Source organism: Oxyura jamaicensis, chromosome Z, assembly GCF_011077185.1.
Source record: "Oxyura jamaicensis isolate SHBP4307 breed ruddy duck chromosome Z, BPBGC_Ojam_1.0, whole genome shotgun sequence".
Taxonomy (NCBI): domain Eukaryota; kingdom Metazoa; phylum Chordata; class Aves; order Anseriformes; family Anatidae; genus Oxyura; species Oxyura jamaicensis.
The window spans coordinates 37,378,781-37,397,693 of record NC_048926.1 but is presented as its reverse complement, the minus strand read 5'-3'; the positions used below and the strand labels follow the sequence as shown (position 1 = coordinate 37,397,693).

Genomic DNA, 18,913 nt, shown 5'->3' with positions numbered 1-18,913 from the left:
ACGGCATGGAGCTGGGACAGGGGAGGGTCAGGGTGGGGGTTAGGGAAAGGTTCTGCACCCAGAGGGTGGTCGGGCACTGGGACAGGCTCCCCAGGGCAGTGGTCACAGCACTGAGCCTACGGAAGTTCAAGAAGTATTTGGACAACACTTTCAGTCATGGGTTTTAACTTTTAGGTAGTTTCATGTGGAGCCAGGAGTTGGATTCAATGATCCATCTAGGTTCCTTTCAACTCAGGAGCTGTGGAGTTCAACCTGTGCAAACTTCTATTAGACTTAAAAGAGAGGGGAGCGCAAAAACAAAACAAAACAAAACAAAACAAACAAAAAAAAACGTGTAAAACTGATTGAAGAAAGTATGCTTCATCAGTTTATACTGAAGCAGAGATTGCACTCTCTATATTAAACTAAGAAAACTGATTTCAAAAGCAAAGTCTTCTATACCTACTCAGAGGTCATGTTCACAAGTGATGTTTTTTAAGACAGAGAAAATAAGAAATGGTTTCTAAAACTAGATTTTAAATACTTCTAGGCAAATTGAAAGAGTGGTCCTTGGTACTCTATGGAACATCCATCCAGCCATACTCACCAAGAAATGATTTTCCAAAAGTGGAAAGAGTGCGCTCCAGTCCAGTTGAAGATCCTACAGAAGATTATGGAACAGATGACTATTCAGGTGTGTATATTCATTCACTCTGTGCATTTACTGATGCAAAACTATGCATATAAAAATATTTCTCTCATTGGACTTTGTATTGTTAATGTGTGGCCAGACATTACTAAGACCCCTGGCTTGCTTACTCAGTATGTGCTCTCTTCTACGTTACGTGTCTCTTAGTCTTTTTGCATTAGTTGAAGACTAGGATTCTGACTCCACAGTAGGGTCTGGGAAACAATTAGGTGCTACTGAAAGTTACCAGAAAAAATAATAATAAAAATAAAAATAATGAAACAGAAACATGATCAATACATTGAGCCTTCCTTGGACTTTCTCTGACTAGAAGAATAAGGTTATATTTATAGTTCATGTGCTTAGTTAGCAGTGCAATGGCAAAACAGATAATAATTATGCAGGATTTATGAGGATTTATGGTATTTATAAACGGGAAAAATAAAATACTGAGGCTATAACATGATGCTGACAGCATGTCTTTGCAAAAATAAGGCTTCGTCCGGATTTTCTTCTCAGGGTATGGAAGTAGTGGGAGTTCAGTGAATTGGTTTCTTAATTTAAGATCGGAACTATTGGTTTCATAATTTAAAATTTTATATATATGTGCATTTAATCCATATGAGTTTTATACAGTTTTATATTTTTAAGCTGCAGTTAGCATACTATGACAAATGCACTGCTTTTCATATAAATATATATCTGCATATGCACACAAATACATGTGAAGAACATTATCTTCTACATTTACATGTGTTGTTTCTTGTTGATTCCCATAGAGGTTTTTTATTATTTTCATTAGACTTCAGTAGATTTACATTTTTGGTGCTGCAGAATAAGTTGCCAGTTTCCTACATGTAATCCAACTATGTCATGAGCATTACGTAGAAGGTTATGGCTGTTGAATCTTGAGTATAATTCTTGCAAGCCAACAGCAGGACCATGTTCACTTTAGAAGTTTCATTGCACTCTTTTGCTCCAGCATGTCAGACACACAGTCCCTATTTTTGATTGAGAACTGCTGAACTCCTTGTTTTGGTAGGTGATGAAACACTACTATCTTTGCTGTAAAGGTCACTAACTTCTTAGCTTTTGTTGTATGAAGCAAACTCACTTCAGTCCGAGTCCCTTACACAAAGTCAGGAGTTGATGGTTCTTTCCTCCCTTAGCTGGAAGGAACTATTTGAAAACTGTAAACATGAGTGGGGGTGAGATGGAGGCCTGGTTAACAAGCATTAGCTAATGCTTTTGCAGCATGTAGCAGCACAGAACGAGATGAGTCTGCTCCATGGTTGCTTGTTCACTTGGGTTGTGACAGGCAGCAGGACCGTTTGCCCATTTGATAACCAGAGTAGCTGCTGATTACATTGACCTACTTGTGATAAGTGATGTTGCTAATCATTCCTTATTATGAGTTCCAGAGGCCTTTCAACACTTCTAAATGAAGTACAAAATTATTTGCGTTTGGAAGTCATCTGTTTGGATCCAGAAATAGTATCTGGTAGATTCTACAGAGGATGCCACACTTGCTAAAAATTGTAAATCACGGTGAAGAAATACTGATGCAAGGATCTGCAAAGGTGTTCAAATACTAAAAAACTTCTCTTTTCAGTTGAGCTAAATTACTACTCAGACCTAAGATCAAATAGGAAAACACAATAATTGTATTCTGTGTTAAAGTTTTGTTTTAATGGGTCCTAAGTACTAAATGAGAAGTTTAAATTCCCACCCTGTATTTTGTGGGGTGTTTTCTTGTTTGTTTTTTTACAGGTCCATGCAATGCAGAATGCAGTAAAGTAGGGTGTGATGGGCCAGGACCAGATCATTGCACTGACTGTCTGCACTACTACTACAAATCCAAGAACAACACACGGTAAGACCAAAAGAAAAAATCTTCACAGATTCGTCAGTATGTATATTAACTGCCTTTCCTCATCTCTTTGCTGCAGTCATGGATTATTAATTTCCCTCTGAATTTGACAAATTTTCTTAGGAGTTGAAAAAAAAAGAGATAATCAGAATTTCAAGTGCAGCATTCAAACAAGATTCCCTGATTATTTCCCCATCTCTTGATATTTTTTCATAAGAGGCTATCTATCTATCTATATATAACTGTGATAGCTACTACAGCTTTGGTGATTGAGTTTGAACAAGATAGAAAGAGGTCGAGATGGTCAAAAATGATACTGTATGGCTGTCTGACAAGGCATTTGCCAGTGAGATAACATGCTGTAGGAAAAAAAATGCTGAGGCAGCCTGATGAAATGCTTTGGAGGGTTACATGATCATTAGAAAACATGTGATCTTTAGAAAAGCATCAATGCTGAGAAATACTTCTGCTTTGCAGTCATGGTCCAGGAATGTGGTGGCAGGTTATTTCATTAACGACTCTGCCTTCTCTTCCCTGCTGTCTGCAGGATCTGTGTTTCGACCTGCCCACCTGGTCACTACAATGCAGACAAGAAACGCTGTAAAAAATGCTCACCCAATTGTGAAACCTGTGTTGGAGGCCATAGTGACCAGTGCATGACCTGTAAATCTGGCTACTACCTGAATGAAGTAACCAATAGCTGTATTACCACCTGCCCCGATGGGTTTTACCTGGATAAGAGTTAGTATTTCTTACTGTTTCTTTATTGTGGGCTACAGAATTTGATCTGGGGACGTTGCTGGAATACTTATAAGCAGGAAAAGTATGTTGAATGCATCTATCTCTTATCCTATTCCTCTTATTAAATTGTTGCTAAGTGTCATTAAGAATCTCCTCAAAAATCAACCTAGGAATCATTCTTGATTTTAAAAATCATGCTTAGAGGAAGGATGTCATTTCTGCTTGTGGCTGCGAGTAGCTAGGAAAATGATGGCAGTTCAAGAGCAAAGTCAGCTGCAGGACTGAGAATGTTATTACTCCAGAAAAGACAGGCATCATTGAGATCGTGAACATGAGGCATTCCCATTTCCCATTCTCCCACATTTGGATGCTGTGACACCATGTAGAACAGGCAGCTGAGAAGTTAACCATGGTCACTGAGTTGGAGCTCTGAAGAAATTAGGCTCCTGGGATGTAAAATGTAATTGCAATTGGAGTTTCTGTCAGGCTTAAGTACCTGCAATGATGTGATGACCCAAGAGAAGTAATTCCCTGCCATGTGAGATACCTAGCTTCCATTTCCTTCTGTGATTGCCACACCTAATTTCTAATTTTGGGTAGCAAAAATACTTAGACATATATTCAAATGTGCTTAAACTGAACTGACTTCAGTTGGGTTTAAACACATGCTTAGAAGATAAACATGTGCTCAAAGATCTTTGTTCAGCTAGACACTTAACCTTTTGCCACCTGTATCATGAAGCTGTGTGTTCGTTTTTGAGGATCAGTAAAAGCAGGTACTACTTTAATTTTTCCAGTTGTCACTGTGTGAGAACTAAAGTGAAGGGAATTCCCTTCCACCCATTCAAGATAGATAGATGAAAATGTAAGATTAAGTGGGAATGTTGTTTTTTTTATTCTTAAAGAGGAACGTAGCACTGCATCTCAAAAGGGCAGGTCTGAAGAGAGAAAGAGACATCTCTTAAAGTAGGGAACTCTTGAGATGTGAAGACAAGTGTCAGTAACTTATATCTCAACTTTGTTACAAAGTGTTTGTGCAGGTGTGTCCTTGAACACCAAATCAGGTAAGACACGACAGGCTGTTTGCATGGAAGGCATAGGAAGTAAATTGCAGGATAGTTTCTGGAACATATGGCAGTCATTACTGCTTGTCCCTGCTATATGAAAAGAGGATTTAAGTCCATATTAAAATGGTGAATTTAAATATCAAATATTTACAAAGATTTCTGAACAACATCAAAGCATGCTACTTTTGTAAGGGCACAACTATAACTTCAAATGTTTAAAAATAAATTAAACCATTTGATGTCTGATGGAAAAATCTAATGACAGGCAGAATTCAGCCATTTTAGTCTAGCTAGCTGCTTCCGTTCCAGATGTCAAGCTACAAAACAGTAAGTCATATTATATGTCCGTATAATTTTATTAAATATAACTGACCAGGGTTTTCTGGGCTGTTTTCTTTTTTCCTTTGTAGATAAGATTGTTTGCCGAAAATGTAGTGAAAACTGTAAGACATGTGTTGAATTCCAAATCTGCACAGAATGCAAACATGGCCTAAGGTAAGGAAATGATGGATATCACTAAACACAATAGCTGAAGAGGCTTAGAAGTCTGTTGGTATGCAATGAAGAACATCAGATAGCTGTTTAACCTTGAGTGGCCCTCATTTCATGTGTTCTATTGCAGTTTAGGCAGTAATATAGTATTTTTTTATGCTACTGTGCACTGGTTTGGCCAACAATGAGTTTTTAGAAAACCTTTCATTTCAGGTAAACTAAAAGTCACAATCATGTGGAAAGCTGGAAAGCTGGCTTCTTTTTTTTTTTTTTTTTTTTTTTTTTGACCTATATTGTGGCAGTCAAGGATTATTTTAGAGGTAGACCTGATGAATCATACTAATCTTTCTGATTCATTCTTGTGATAGTTAGAAACTATTTTCTTATCTTTATTGTGTTTCTTCATACATCCAGTCATTCACTTATCTCAAGTACCTCAGGCTCAATTCTATTACAGTGTAGTGTGCACATTATTTTGAACAGCAGTGGATATTTTTATTTCATAGGAGGACTTAATCATTTCTGAAACTGATAGGTAGAGCCCACAAAGCATCAGTACACATTTCAAGCTCCTTTATGAATGAATGACCTTTTGATCCAAGCAGCAAAGGTCAAAAATCCTTCAAAATTCATGAAGGAGTGTAAACTGGCTATATGCCACAAAAAATATGAAGTCAATATTCAGTATCCATAGGGGTTCTTCTTTCAGAATACAGTGTTCTGCAAATATTTTAACACTGAGCTTTTACATTTTGTCAAAGTAGATTTTTGTCTTTCAGGTAGTATAAGCTGAAAGTTGTTTTTTTCCAGGACATCAAGAGCTAGATTCCTTTACATTTTGTAAAGGAATTCTAATTTCTGTGTAATTATATTGCATTTATATTTTTCAAGTACATGCACAATTTTTATTACAAATACCTCTTTTTTTAAAAAAAAAAAAAAAAAAAAAAAAAAAAAAAAACAGAAACAAAACAGACCCTTTGAAGAGGAAGTGTGATCTAGTGGGAAGGAAAGCATGGGACTGAATATGAACATTTCACTCTTTGTGAAATATGAGTATCTGCTTCCATTTTAAAAAGTAATTAAATTTGCAGTCCATGTTAAGAGTTTGGAGAATTTTAACAGAATTAACATGGCCTTCTGTGTATCTGTGAAATTAAATCAGTAAAGTAGCAGTTCAGAAGTTCCTATAATTGGCAAATATGTCAGAAGAACCATATTAGTGATCTAGGACACAGTCTCCGTAGAACAGCTATGTCTCGTTTTCTGTCAGGAACTAACTTTACATACTTCCGTGTCCATTAACACCGTAGCTTGTAGCACCACTGAAGAAGTAGACAAATCTATTCCATGTGACAAAAGACAGAGAAAAAAAAAATAAAATAAAATAAAATAAAATAAAATAAAGTTTCATGTTTTCTTGGGCAATATGAGCAAGCTCAGACTGGTTTTTGGTAACATCTTCAAAGAATACCTTCTGTGTTTAGCATGAAAAATAGGAGGAGTCTCAAGACCCAGAACATGCACTTCATATTCCTGTTGTTCAAAACTTCCTGCATTTTATTGGCAGAGATTTATCTATGGGCAGGATGTATATCGTTGGGACTTGGAAGACATTGATTCCAGTTCTGACCTGCTGTTGGCCCAATAACTAAACTCAAGTAAATGAGTAGTTTTCTCATCTGTAAAAACATGATAATTCTACCTGCCTTGTAAAGCACTTTGAGGTGTGTGACTGAGAAAAATAGTAAGAAAAGAGGTGCTACATTTGTTGAATTTATTTTTTTCTAAACTGGGATGATAGACACTCAAAAAGTTCCAGCAGTGTTGGGCACACAAAACTTTTGTTTTATCAAATCTATAAAACAGCATTAGCTCTCACATAAGGTGATAATCCCCAGAGCTAAAGAGCATTTTAGAGAAAGAGCTCAATTCGGTGAAAGCTGAGGTTCCACATAAGATGGCAAACATGGCAGAGAAGTCCTACCTTAAAAATAAATAAATAAATAAATAAACAAATAAATAAATCTGTTACTCAGTACCTTGTGCTCCTCAAAAGTACCTGCAGGCAGAATACCTCCATCTGTAATCTAGACAAATCACCCATGCCATGCATAACTGCTATTCAGTTAGGAGATTTTAAAGGAAACTGCTATGGCAGAAAGAGGTGATGATTTCCTTGTTTGAGAATCTATTCTTGGTTTGTGCTGTAGAATGGTATCAGGAGTTGCAGCTGGTCTTTCAAACAAAGTATGAGGTCTTGTTAAGAAGTTCCTTAGCATTTTTTTAATGCAGTGGTACTGACCATGTGTCAAATTCCTCATGGGTAATTGCATTGTACATGCCTGAATTTTTAGGACTCTGGCATCTTTCATATTTTACTGTCCTCTACTACTTGGTAGTACTTAAAATTAGTTTGTACACAGCACCTGTGTTTCACCATAGGTGAAACTGCATTTCATTCCCACTTGATGTGATTGCTGTCTCTAAATTTACACAAATAATGAGCAGTGAAGGAAGCCAATGAATCCTAATCTATGAGTTGCACTTTTATTACTAGAGAACTACTGGTTTGTGAATGACCCTCTTGTCTTTTGTTGCTGTTATCTGCTCAAACATTGTGCTTTTTTTTTCCCCCCCGTTTCTACAATAGTTTGCATGGCACCAAATGTGCTATCCGCTGTGAAGATGGAAAATACCATAATGGTAGGGAATGTGAACCATGTCACCGTTCCTGTGCAACATGTGCAGGTATCTGACTGGCATTTATCTGCATTGTTTCCTTTCCTCCCTAACTTTAGCTCTGATTTTATCTTTTTATTGTTTCTACATTCTAGTTACAGTATAATGTGCCTACTGACATGTAATTTCTTAATTCTTTTGATAGTTCTTTAATATATCTTAAATATGGCAGACTTGTTTCAGCTAACATTAAAATCTAATTGAAGGTGCGTACATTCTTTTTTTTTTTTTTTTTCCTCTGTAATAGTGCTCATTGTAATTTCCAGTAATGCCTTCCATTTTCTTTCTGTATTGGAAGAATGACTGGATAAATTTTATGGCATGTATGGAACTACCAACATATATTTCTTTCAGAAAAAGAAATACTGAAATTATGTAATGTGTTTTCTTCTAACCATATACCTTTATTGTTTGATGTTACTCTTTGAAAGAAAGTAAGGCAAGTAAAACATGGTCTCTAAAATTAAGATAAGGTTTTCCTACAGATAGAGTTGGTATCTGTTACACCATAGGAGGAACTAACCACTAATACAGTGTATTTTCTCTGGGGTTCAAGGTGGTGGAGTAGACGCTTGTATAAACTGCACACAGGGCTATTTTATGGAAGATGGGAGATGTGTGCAGTCCTGCAGTACTGGTTACTACCTTGATCACTCTACTGAAAGTGGATACAAAAGCTGCAAAAGGTATGATCTGTGGCTAATGTGTCTGATGTTCAGTAGTATGTTAGCTATTATTGTGTTGAGAAAGATAATACTTATGAGAACAGAAAACACTGCTGACTTCAAAAAATAGCAAAAATGTGCTGCATACTAAGAAAATGAAGTAATGTTGGGTTTTGTTTTGTTTTGTTTTAATTTTGAGTTATATTCATGCAGATCATTTGAAAATATTTTTCTAGTAAACCTACATGTCCTTCACTTTAAAAAGCCTATAGTGAGAATCTGAGTAGATATGCATAGAAATGTAGAATTTACAAATCTGGCAGAGGATCTATGTTTCTCAATAACAAGCCAAAAAAAAAAAAAAAAAAAAAAAAAAATGAATCTATGATTTTTTAATATCAGGTTAATTACTATTTATAAGGAGCATTTCAGTTCTTCAGCTGCATAGACATAAATATGACATAAATATATTAACAGACTTACTGTCCAGCATAGCTCATCTGAGTGTAGCAATAGGTAGATAAGCCTCGGAGAAGGTTGTGCTGTGCAAAGAAGGACATACTTTTCTATCTCGTTCTTTGTTAAACAAATACCACTTGTTGCCCTTTGGAATTGTTTATTATTGACTTACATTGAGCTCAAGGCAGGAAGGGAATCACCATGTGTTACAGTTTTCCAGTCTTCCACACGCACAAAAAAAAAAAAAGCAATTGATAACACATTGAAAATCTAACAGAAGGGTGATGAAATGACTGGGGAGCAGGTCAGTCTTTTCCATCCTTTGGCTTTGAGTTCATCCCTTGCTGGTGTATGGATACACTATCAGCTTAATACTTCTGTTGATTACTTCTGCATAGTTCCTAAATAGTAGAATAATGCAGATATTTAGTTTCAAAAAAATGTGAATAAGAAGTGGTTGGAGGACAGAAACAAGACTGACTTGCAGGCGGAGGTATTTTTTTTTTTTTAATTATTACCATTGTTAGAACAGCTGATACCTCTGGAAACAGCAAACAAGCCATTTGCAGTGCAGAAGCAGCCTCCTGGGAACTCTTGTATTTGGTGAGGCCATAAGGCCAACCCTAACACTGTCTTTCAGATGTGATGCCAGCTGTTTGGACTGCAGCGGTCAAGGAGACAGAAACTGTACGATCTGTCCAAGTGGCTATAACCTAGACTCTGGTGTCTGCGTAGTGGGAACAGTCTGCAAGGATGGTGAGTGCAATTCTCTGAAAAGATCTGTTTTACCATTGCTGCTTCTTTTACATTTATTGGGTTGGTCTGGTCTCTTTTCATTTGTCAAATTCTCAATTTGAGGTCTACACTACTTTTTACTTTTTTCAGGCTTGCGAAAAGGAGAAAGCCACATAAGTGTGCATTAATAGGATTGGTCACATACACACCTGAATTTTCCTAAAATAGTTTTCCCCCCTGGCAGCAACCTACTTTTGCTTCCTTTTCTGTTTTTCAAAAGGCGTTGCTTTCAAAAAAAATTTATATTAGGACCCTGGCATACTGTCAATAGAATCACATTTATTTATTTCACCACTTTAAACTGTGAAAATGCTGATAAGTAAAAAGGATCTTAAGTACCTGTAGTGTTACTTGAATTGTGTGAAAGGGTAATGAGAAAAAAGAACAGAGGGCACCAGTTTGTAATGGAGACTTGAACTTCCTCCAAGCTCTCTGAGGCAATGAAGGTGTCATTCTTATTGCATGATTGGCTTCATTATTCACTAATAGTCATTCCTTTCAGAAGTCAAAATTACAGAGACACTGAGATAGCATCATGCTTCTCTTAAAATATTACTATGTGAATTACTTGTAGATAACAACCCAACAAGTGCTGTCCAAGAGGAAAATCACACCAGAACAAAGCCCAGTGTTAAGCAGTGTGAAAGATACCTGATATAAAGTGCAGTAATACATGCATATACATATGCAGACAATTTGGATTTTATTATGGTAGGGTAAATCCATCCTCATTTGTCCACATGCAGCTTCAGGTGGGTACACACATACAGTTGCCCAGGACTGGGGACACCCTGCCTCAGTCCTGTCTCCCTGGTTCTTTCGAGTGCAGTTACCATGACAAGGTAATACGTGGGCATGTGGGCCATGAGGCAATCGCAGTGCATCCTGATGGATCCCACCACATGGTGCGTGCTCTCCACAGCCCAGGGTAGCCAAGGAAAGTATAGAGTCTTTCCTTCTGTTAAGTTACCAAGCATGGAGGGCCTCATTTCACTGCCTGACAATTAGCACTGGGTACGTGTCTAACTCACTCTGCAGGATGTGCATTTCTGTTGAACATGTTTATTCTTTTTCCATGGTTTGACTGTTTTATTCTTTTGATTCATGAAAATCGAGAACAAATTCCTCTGCTGTAAATATCACTGTTTTCTAATTATTCTCTTTCTAATCTTTTTTTCCTTTTCACAAATGGATACCAATCATTCCCTGTTGGACCACACAATATCTCTTCCTGAAAAAAAAAATAAAAAATGCTGTTGACTGAAATTCCTTCTGATGGACCAAATTTCCTACTTGCTACCTGCTCCTGAATGGTCTCTTCAACCAAATCTGCCTGTCTGACCAATTAAACCTCCCTCCATTGTACACACCATGCTCTCCAAACCTTCAACTTCCCCTTCTTCTCTTGCTGCTGCCCTCCGGAAGCCACGGAAGAGTCCTGGGCCGAGGGAGGATTCTGTATGCTGGTGAAAAAGAACAATCTCTGCCAGCGGAAAGTGCTCCAGCAACTGTGTTGCAGAACGTGTACGCACAAGGGGTGAACTGACACCTCCCAGAGTCCTCCTGCTCCTGTAGACTTATAGATTAATCCGTATTATTGAAAAAGGAAAAAAGAAAAAAAAAAAAAAAGCCACCTCTCTCTCTCTCCCCCCTCTTTGTCCGGGGAGATGGTGAACTGTTTGTTGGAACTTAAATGGAAAAACTACAACACGCCTACCTTTCATAACTGGGTGTTTAGAGCTGAGCATCCAGGATCACAGAGTCAGTATTGTGTGACCAAAGCATTTGATGCCAAAATTAACGTTTAACTCATGATTTGATTCCTGTCAACCTTAGGATTATTCCTGTTTTTTGAAGGTCCTTTTTCTTCCCTTTTTTTTTTCCTGCTTGTTTCCCCTTCAAGTTTAAAGAGTGTTTCAAGAACACACACGTTTACATGGATTAAAACTAAACAACACAAGAAATGTTTGCATTAGTCTTTTTTGTGCTATGTGAATTGACAGGGGGAACTTCAGGAAACAAGTCCCTAAGGGAATCAGAAACATTGTCAGATGCAGGACTAAGTTCTGTCCCTTTTGTACCAGTATTTAAAAAAAGAAGTGATCATTTCTGCACACATTTCTTTCCTACTTCCTCTGCTGTGTGCTGTTTTTTGTACCACATGCAGTGTGTATATATGTTTTGCCCAAAGTGGTTTTTTTGGTCATATAGATCTCATTTTTAGACAGCTAGCTTATTAACAGATATGCTAGGATTTTTATTTTATTTTTTTAAATTGTAAAAGCTATTTCAAATAAACTTAAAAAAAAACTTTGTTCCTGTTGTGAACAAGTTCGGAAGAAACTACTCTTGGTTTGCGTAAGCAAGAGTGATGTATACATGGAAATCAAAACATTGCTAACATGTAAGGAGTAGTCATAAATTATTGTTGTCTTGTAATGTTCACCAAAAAGGGGATATTATCATGCAGATATGTGGGGATATTTCATAGTGCCCATACAGAAATGCCAGTGTGACTGTATGTGACAGAATGTGTTTACAGGACTGGATTTATAATTGAGCATGTAACACTGTGCCAAATACATCTCCAGGGGTAATTACATATAGGGCAATAAATCAACTGTTTTCTTGATGTAACAATCGTGTCTTGATGGGCCTGAATCTGCTTTTAACTGCTCACAGTACAAATTTCAGCAGGAATAATCCTGCTGAGGCCAATAGAGTTACCTCATTGTAAAACCATCCTGGGTGGTAAGAGAAGTAGACCTCTGCCTTCTCTCTTTACCCAGGTACACAGCTGTCAGTACAAATTTCTGTTTAATATATATTCATCAGCTTCACTTAGCATGCTGTTTGGAAGCCATTAATTTTAACGAAAAATAGTAAATTGAACTTTGAAGATACTGTTTTGGGGGGAAAATACTTAAAACGTGCAAAGTGTCTCTCTGTTTTCTTTCTAGGACACACAAGTAGAAAATGTATTGCAGGTGTTTAAGCATGTAAATGTTAGAAAATAAAGAGAACCTCCTTTCTAAATACCAAAATGATTGTGGAAGTTTTACAAATGATGGATACAAATCTATAGAAGTAATATGCCCGCTTTTACAGAGAGCAGATAAACTATTACAACCCATGTCTGGTTCTGTATGACAGGGGGCCTGTGAAGCTCCTTTGGTGCCCATCACAGATTTCCTGCTAAAAATGCAAAGTTATAAGAATTTAATATGTGCTAGTTTAACTACTAGTCTGTTACTGCCTCATTTCTCACTATAACATTTTTAACTAGAACATAATGCTTTCAAAGTTTAAGTTAATATTATATATATTATATATAAATATATATTCATAATTGAGATTTAATTATGTAATGGATTGTAAAGAGTTTGTTTGGATACTTACAAATGCCTCTAACACTATTATAGAGAAAAAAATAATATCTTTGTTTTCTTTAAAAAAAAAAAAAAACTGACACATTGTTAAATCCAAATTCATTTTTACTGAAAAAAATACTGTACATGTGTAAAATGTTCAGTTGTTATTTGTAAAATAGGGTAGTTCTGTTGTAATTGATATTGGCCAAAATCAATGTTATTCCATATTTTATTTTTTCTATTAAATTAACCTAAATTCCTGTTCTTTTGGTCTGGAAAAACATGTTGGTAATCTATATGTAAAATATCTCTGTTGAAGGGCACAGGTAGCTTTATCCTATAGATACTACATGCAAGTCATTGAAACAAATTGGGGGAGGGCAAGGGTGTTTCATTTTTTTTGTGGATTTTTTTAAGTGATTAAATTTATGAAAGCAGAAATGTCTGGATTCTGTGGGAGGATACCTTTTGTGTACTATCAGTTCAGCCATGTCCAAACCCTGAAGGGCAATAGTGCTGTCTTCTTCCTCCCCATGAGAGTTTGTCTCTTGCATTCTTTGAATTAAAAAGCTGCATGCATAAATACCTTTTGACTCAGAAGGCTTAGGAGGAGTGTAGTAGTTTTATGGTCATTCATGGCCATTTGCACAGTACAATACTGATGCTTGTTTATATGCCAATACTCACATTCTGCACACCTCAGGTCACAACCCTGGTCTACCACTTAAGAGCAGCAGGCTGTCTCTCCTTTCCATTAAATCAAGAGGGCTCCCTGTAGTCTTAGCTGTGATCCCTGTAGGATCAGAGCTTCCACTGACATTAGCTGATGGTTTCATTCATTTTCCACTTAATCCTACAACCTGAGTGGAGAACAAAGTGGCAACTCATCCTCATAATTTGTATATTCAGGTGAAGCTCTAAGCATGTTCACTGAGGACATGTAAAGAAGATCCTAAAAAAATGTTTTTTAGCCATCGGCTTTCAGCCTCAAATATCTCAGTATCACCAACTTGGTTTCAAAATATGGAATTAGGTCATCAATCTCTCAGTTTTCTTGTCAGTTCTTGGACAGCACATGTTCAGCAATAGTTTCATTAAGCCACACTGGGAAAAAAGGTTGGCCTAACTCTTATATCAATGCTCTTTGAAGAGGTGCTTCTTTCAGTTCCCATCCCACCTTCATATTCAAACTGGCAAGAGAAATTCAAGCAATCACAATGTTAAGACTTTATCTTCTTTGGGTGGGAAACATACAAAGAGTACATTCATTACAACTCTGGCCAAATAAGTCTGCCCTAGAGGGTGTGCATCTAAATTCTGGTCTGTGAAGCCTCACAGAAAAGCAAGCATGAAACAGAGTTTTAGATTGAAAATAAGAAATTTCCAGTGTCAGTTCAGATTTTTGAACATTTTTATTTCTTGATGTATTGACAGCAGTGGCCAGATGCAGACTTAGTGAACAGCACTATAGTTAGTCCTTGCACAAGAGGCTCACTGCAGCAATGGGATTGTGATTAAAGGAAGTTACTGTGTCCCCATCTGCAAAATTATCTTAGGTTATTGGTCTCTGATCAACGCTGAGTATTTGACAGTATTTGGACATATTTTGATTATTCATTATTTGACACATTGTTGTTAGCATGCAGAACAGATATGGACCTTGTTAGGAAGACCAGAACCTGCTAAGCTTGAAGAAAATGCAACTTTTCATCCTGTATGAAAGGCCACTTGATGATGTAGGTCCAGATCTGTTCATTGATTTCTGCCTTATTTATAACACAAGTCAAAAAACAATGACAGATTTTTTAAGTTAATCTTGTTAAGGCATGTCACTTCCATGGCAAACTATTGCCTGTTCGTGTATGTTCAGAATAATTCTTATTCAATCATTGATTTAAAAGTGAAATGAATACCCAGACAGACCTCTTCCTTACTAAAAGTCTCAGAGACAATGGCAGCTGTGGGTCAAAAAAATTTCATGCATCAGCTAACACTATTTTTAACCAGAAAGAAGGTCATCATGCCATAGGCAAGCAGAATATCTGCTGAAGTCTGTTGTATGAAAGCACAATTTTGTAAGTGGAGGATGCATTTCTCTTTCTGTAAATGGGCCATATGCCTTTCTAGCTGCTGCGCATCTCAATCATACACTAGTGTTGTGGGGTCAGCAAATCAGAGACACACCAGGTTGTGTCAGAGGAAACTATGCTTCTGACCAGTAGCGCCTGTGGATCTTGGGTTAGACCCCATCTACCCACACACCAATCTCCACTGGTATATCTCATCTCTTCCTGGGAGGCTTTTGCAAGCTCCCTCACTGTGGAGAACACAGTTTTTTAATAGAGACTTCCCTATGAGACTATACAGATTACCCCAGCTCCTATTTGGACTACAAGCTTCCAATGTCCTGTGAAATTCTGAGCAAACCCTGTTACTGAATATATGGTATAATACCAAGGTGGCTGCTTGTTGTCAGGTAATGATAAGAGGCATGACCCTATAACCCTTTAAAATGAGAAAACCTATATGCAGAGATACTAGAGCTGGCTATAGCAACGTCGTTCCTAAATAGAACTTGCAGCTGGTGATGGCCAAGTTAGCTCTCTTAGTAGCCACATTGCAACCAGACGAAATATTACCTATATCAGTGGCCACTTTAGGTAACTATCTGCTACTTTAAAAAATAAAAAATAAAAATAAAAAAATGATGAGCTGAATGACTTTAAGAAGACCTGTTATAAATTCAAGATTCCTGTAAAGACATTTAAGTGACAGCTTGTATGATTCAATGTTTTCAATCTGCAGTGCAACTCATGGAACAGTAACTTGTCTTTGATCCATTACCATGCCTTATATTTATATTGCATATGCCATTGTCATGTCATTGGTTAAGAATGAATCAAGAAAAGTTCTGTCATTAAATGTTTGTGCAAAATATTTTAAGCGAGCATTAAAAAAGTTTTACAACATACAAAAAAAGTCCAAGTCGAGTTTGCATCAAAGAGAAACTGAGCCCAGCATGAACTTAGATGAAAATTTTCAGAATCTGCAGTTTCAATATATGATAAATAAGGTTGAAAAAAGTATGAACACTGTTTAACAGAGGGAAAAAATGTTTGTTGTTTTATTTTATTTATTTACTTGTCTTAAATCATTGTGGGAGATTTCAATTTTGTTTAAATTGATTATCTGATTATTTATTACTATCACTCATGACTGTTTTTGGGCTTAAATCCTCCTCTTAGTCCACTAGAAAGGACTAAAGAATTGTATGTAGCAACACAGTGTCCTTGAGATCAAATTAAAGCTATAGAGTTTAGGATTGCATCCAACCTGTGGTAGCACAATCAACACCTGCACTCTTCTGTTGGTTTCACATGGGTGAGCCAAGAGGATTCAAACTTACTGTGGTCTGTGGACATTTCTGCAAAATTTCAGAGCAGAGTAATACAGGATTTCACTGAAATCCTCAGGATAAAGCCTGGGAGATTGCAGGTATGTCTACCTGCTGTGCAAAAGCAGCAGACACCACCACAAAAAAACATATTATGGCAAGAAGGCTCTAAGCATTTAGAAAAACAAAAACAACAACAAAAACTTTTCCAGTAAACAACAAACGCAGCCTGTCCATGCCACACCAAAGGCTGGTTTTTGTTATATCTCCTTTTTATCTGAGCAGCTCGTGCATTTGTTGCCAAAGATTGGCAAGGATTTGAATGCCCCTTATACAATCATTTATTTATCACTGTTTCTCAGTGGTTGGGGATGGATTTGTTGAAGGTCTTCTGGGAAAACAACATCAATTTTCAAAGCAAATAATACCATCCCATCACAAAACGCAGTGGATGTCTTTGCTTTATGGTGTTACGAAATTAGCTGGTTAAGTACCCATTTTGCCAATCAGCCTGGGGAGGAGAAGCTAGAACATTGGCAGGATGTGAGTATTTATTTACCCAAGGAGAATTAATGGCTCCATCATGCAAACTCAATAAAAGCACTGAATGCTCACTCAAACTTGACAAGTGTGATTTAGTTAATAATATCCATCTTTTCCATTTACAATTGTCCATATCCTGCCCACTGCCCTGCCCTTGGTGGGTGCAGATGCTCTTTGAGCTGTGGGTCAGAAGATCTCCAGGTCCCCACACTTTGCACTGCTGTCAGCCCCAATGCTTGTGACCATGTTCTTGTGCCAACGATCAAACGACAAAAATAACTTATAATAATCTGGGTCTACCTCCAGCAAGCCTCCCTGAACATTTTCAGTCCCAAGGGGGTCAAGGAGCTCACATAGCCAAAAGGTGTTACAAAGCTTCTTTCCAGCTGTACCTGAATAAGAGGAGCTGTATCATTTGCCCGTTTCTGCACCCTCAGCAAAGAATATGTAGTCGTTAAAGGAAATGTCATGGACTGTTTGCTTGGGAAATCATCAGAAGTGATTACCTTTTGGGTATTTCTGCGGTGTCTGTAGTGGAGACTAGGAATGAAGGGAGACTTTAAGCAAGAGGATGATCTGGATAGGCTGGACCGATGGGCTGAGGCCAACTGTATGAGGTTCAACAAGGCCAAGTGCCGGGTCCTGCACCTGGGGCCCAACAACCCCAAACAGAGCAACAGGCTGGGAGATGTGTGGTTGGAAAGCTGCCTGGCATAGAAGGACCATAGTCAGCTGAATATCATCAGTGTGCTCAGGTGGCCAAGAAGGCCAACGGCATCCTGGCTTGTATAAGAAGCAGTGTGGCCAGCAGGACTAGGGGAGTGATTGTCCCCCTCTACTTGGCTCTGGTGAGGCCGCACCTCAAGTACTGTGTTCAGTTTTGGGCCCCTCACTACAAGAAGGACATCGAGGTGCTAGAGAGAGTCCAGAGAAGGGCAACGAAGCAGGTGAGGGCTCTGGAGAACAAGTCTTATGAGGAGCAGCTGGGGGAACTGGGATTGTTCAGTCTGGAGAAGAGGAGGCTCAGGGGCAACCTTATCGCTCTCCATAGGTACATTAAAGGAGGCTGTAGCGAGGTGGGAGTTGGTCTATTCTCCCACGTGCCTGGTGACAGGACGAGGGGGAATGGGCTAAAGTTGCACCAGGGGGGGTTTAGGTTGAATATTAGGAAGAACTTCTTTACTGAAAGGGTTGTTAGTCACTGGAATAGGCTGCCCAGGGAAGTGGTTGAGTCACCATTCCTGGAGGTCTTTAAAAGACGTTTAGATGTAGAGCTTAGTGATATGGTTTAGTAGAGGACTTGTTAGCATTAGGTCAGAGGTTGGACTCGGTGATCTTGGAGGTCTCTCCCAACCTAGATGATTCTGTGATATTCTGATTCAGTAAAAACTATCACACTAAAAAGTTGCTTTGCAGAACTAAGAGGTAGTGCACTGATCCTGCCCAGTATTTGTGGATACGTATCTCTAGCAGGAAGAGGAAAGTAAAGTAGAATAGAATGTGAAATTGATTACCAGTTGAATCTATTTTGTTATGTCTTGTTGGGGCAAGAGTTTCCTTGCTAAAATCTGCCAGGTTATTTCAGCAGATCATATCCCAATTAAGTTTAGGATCTCCAGTAAAGGGTCACTCTATTTAAGATGGACATAACCACTTAAACTGAGCCCTGAGATGTTCATCTATTTCCTCCATGGGCTTATGTCTATCTGCAGAAATCCTGTGGTCAGGGAAGGCTTTGTTTATACCAATTAAGTACAGTTGGCTGTAAAACATAAGAGATAGACACCGTGCTGCTACAGTTGCCTCTGGATTGTGAAGAGTTTTCTTCCAGGATTGAAAGATTCTATGCTTAACTGTACATTAAACATATGCAAATGTGTCCAGATGCAAATAACACCACTTTAACTTAATGGTACAGTCAGCCCCTACCTTTCTTTTCCATATTTCACAAGACACTATCTGGATTTCCAACACGTAATTACCAGCAAGATTACATAAATTTAAGTGAGATTTGAGTGTGTCCATTTCACTGCCATTTTGGACATTCTTGGCTACTGAGCTTCACAAAAAATAGGAATATGAAGCTCCAGAAATGGAGAGGCTAAGC

The 18,913-nt window shown here is 37.9% G+C and overlaps 1 protein-coding gene and 1 long non-coding RNA gene across 3 annotated transcripts in view; one reads left to right on the top strand and one right to left on the bottom strand.

The window, feature by feature from the left end:
* Positions 1–8,805, bottom strand: part of LOC118155840 — a 39,683-nt gene extending 30,878 nt beyond the window's left edge. For both annotated transcript variants that reach the window (XR_004746041.1, XR_004746040.1), the window contains exons 1-2: positions 8,728–8,805; positions 587–640 (exon numbers count right to left, since the gene is read on the bottom strand). This is a non-coding gene — a long non-coding RNA (uncharacterized LOC118155840). The remainder of the gene's footprint in view (positions 1–586; positions 641–8,727) is intronic.
* LOC118155839 (proprotein convertase subtilisin/kexin type 5-like) overlaps positions 1–15,546 on the top strand; it is a 197,337-nt gene extending 181,791 nt beyond the window's left edge. The window contains exons 14-21 of the mRNA XM_035309402.1: positions 530–673; positions 2,438–2,540; positions 3,085–3,278; positions 4,756–4,840; positions 7,491–7,588; positions 8,136–8,265; positions 9,344–9,459; positions 10,924–15,546. Coding sequence (XP_035165293.1) covers positions 530–673; positions 2,438–2,540; positions 3,085–3,278; positions 4,756–4,840; positions 7,491–7,588; positions 8,136–8,265; positions 9,344–9,459; positions 10,924–11,039 — 986 coding nt within the window. The 3' untranslated portion in view covers positions 11,040–15,546. The remainder of the gene's footprint in view (positions 1–529; positions 674–2,437; positions 2,541–3,084; positions 3,279–4,755; positions 4,841–7,490; positions 7,589–8,135; positions 8,266–9,343; positions 9,460–10,923) is intronic.
* The last annotated feature ends 3,367 nt before the right edge of the window (positions 15,547–18,913 follow it).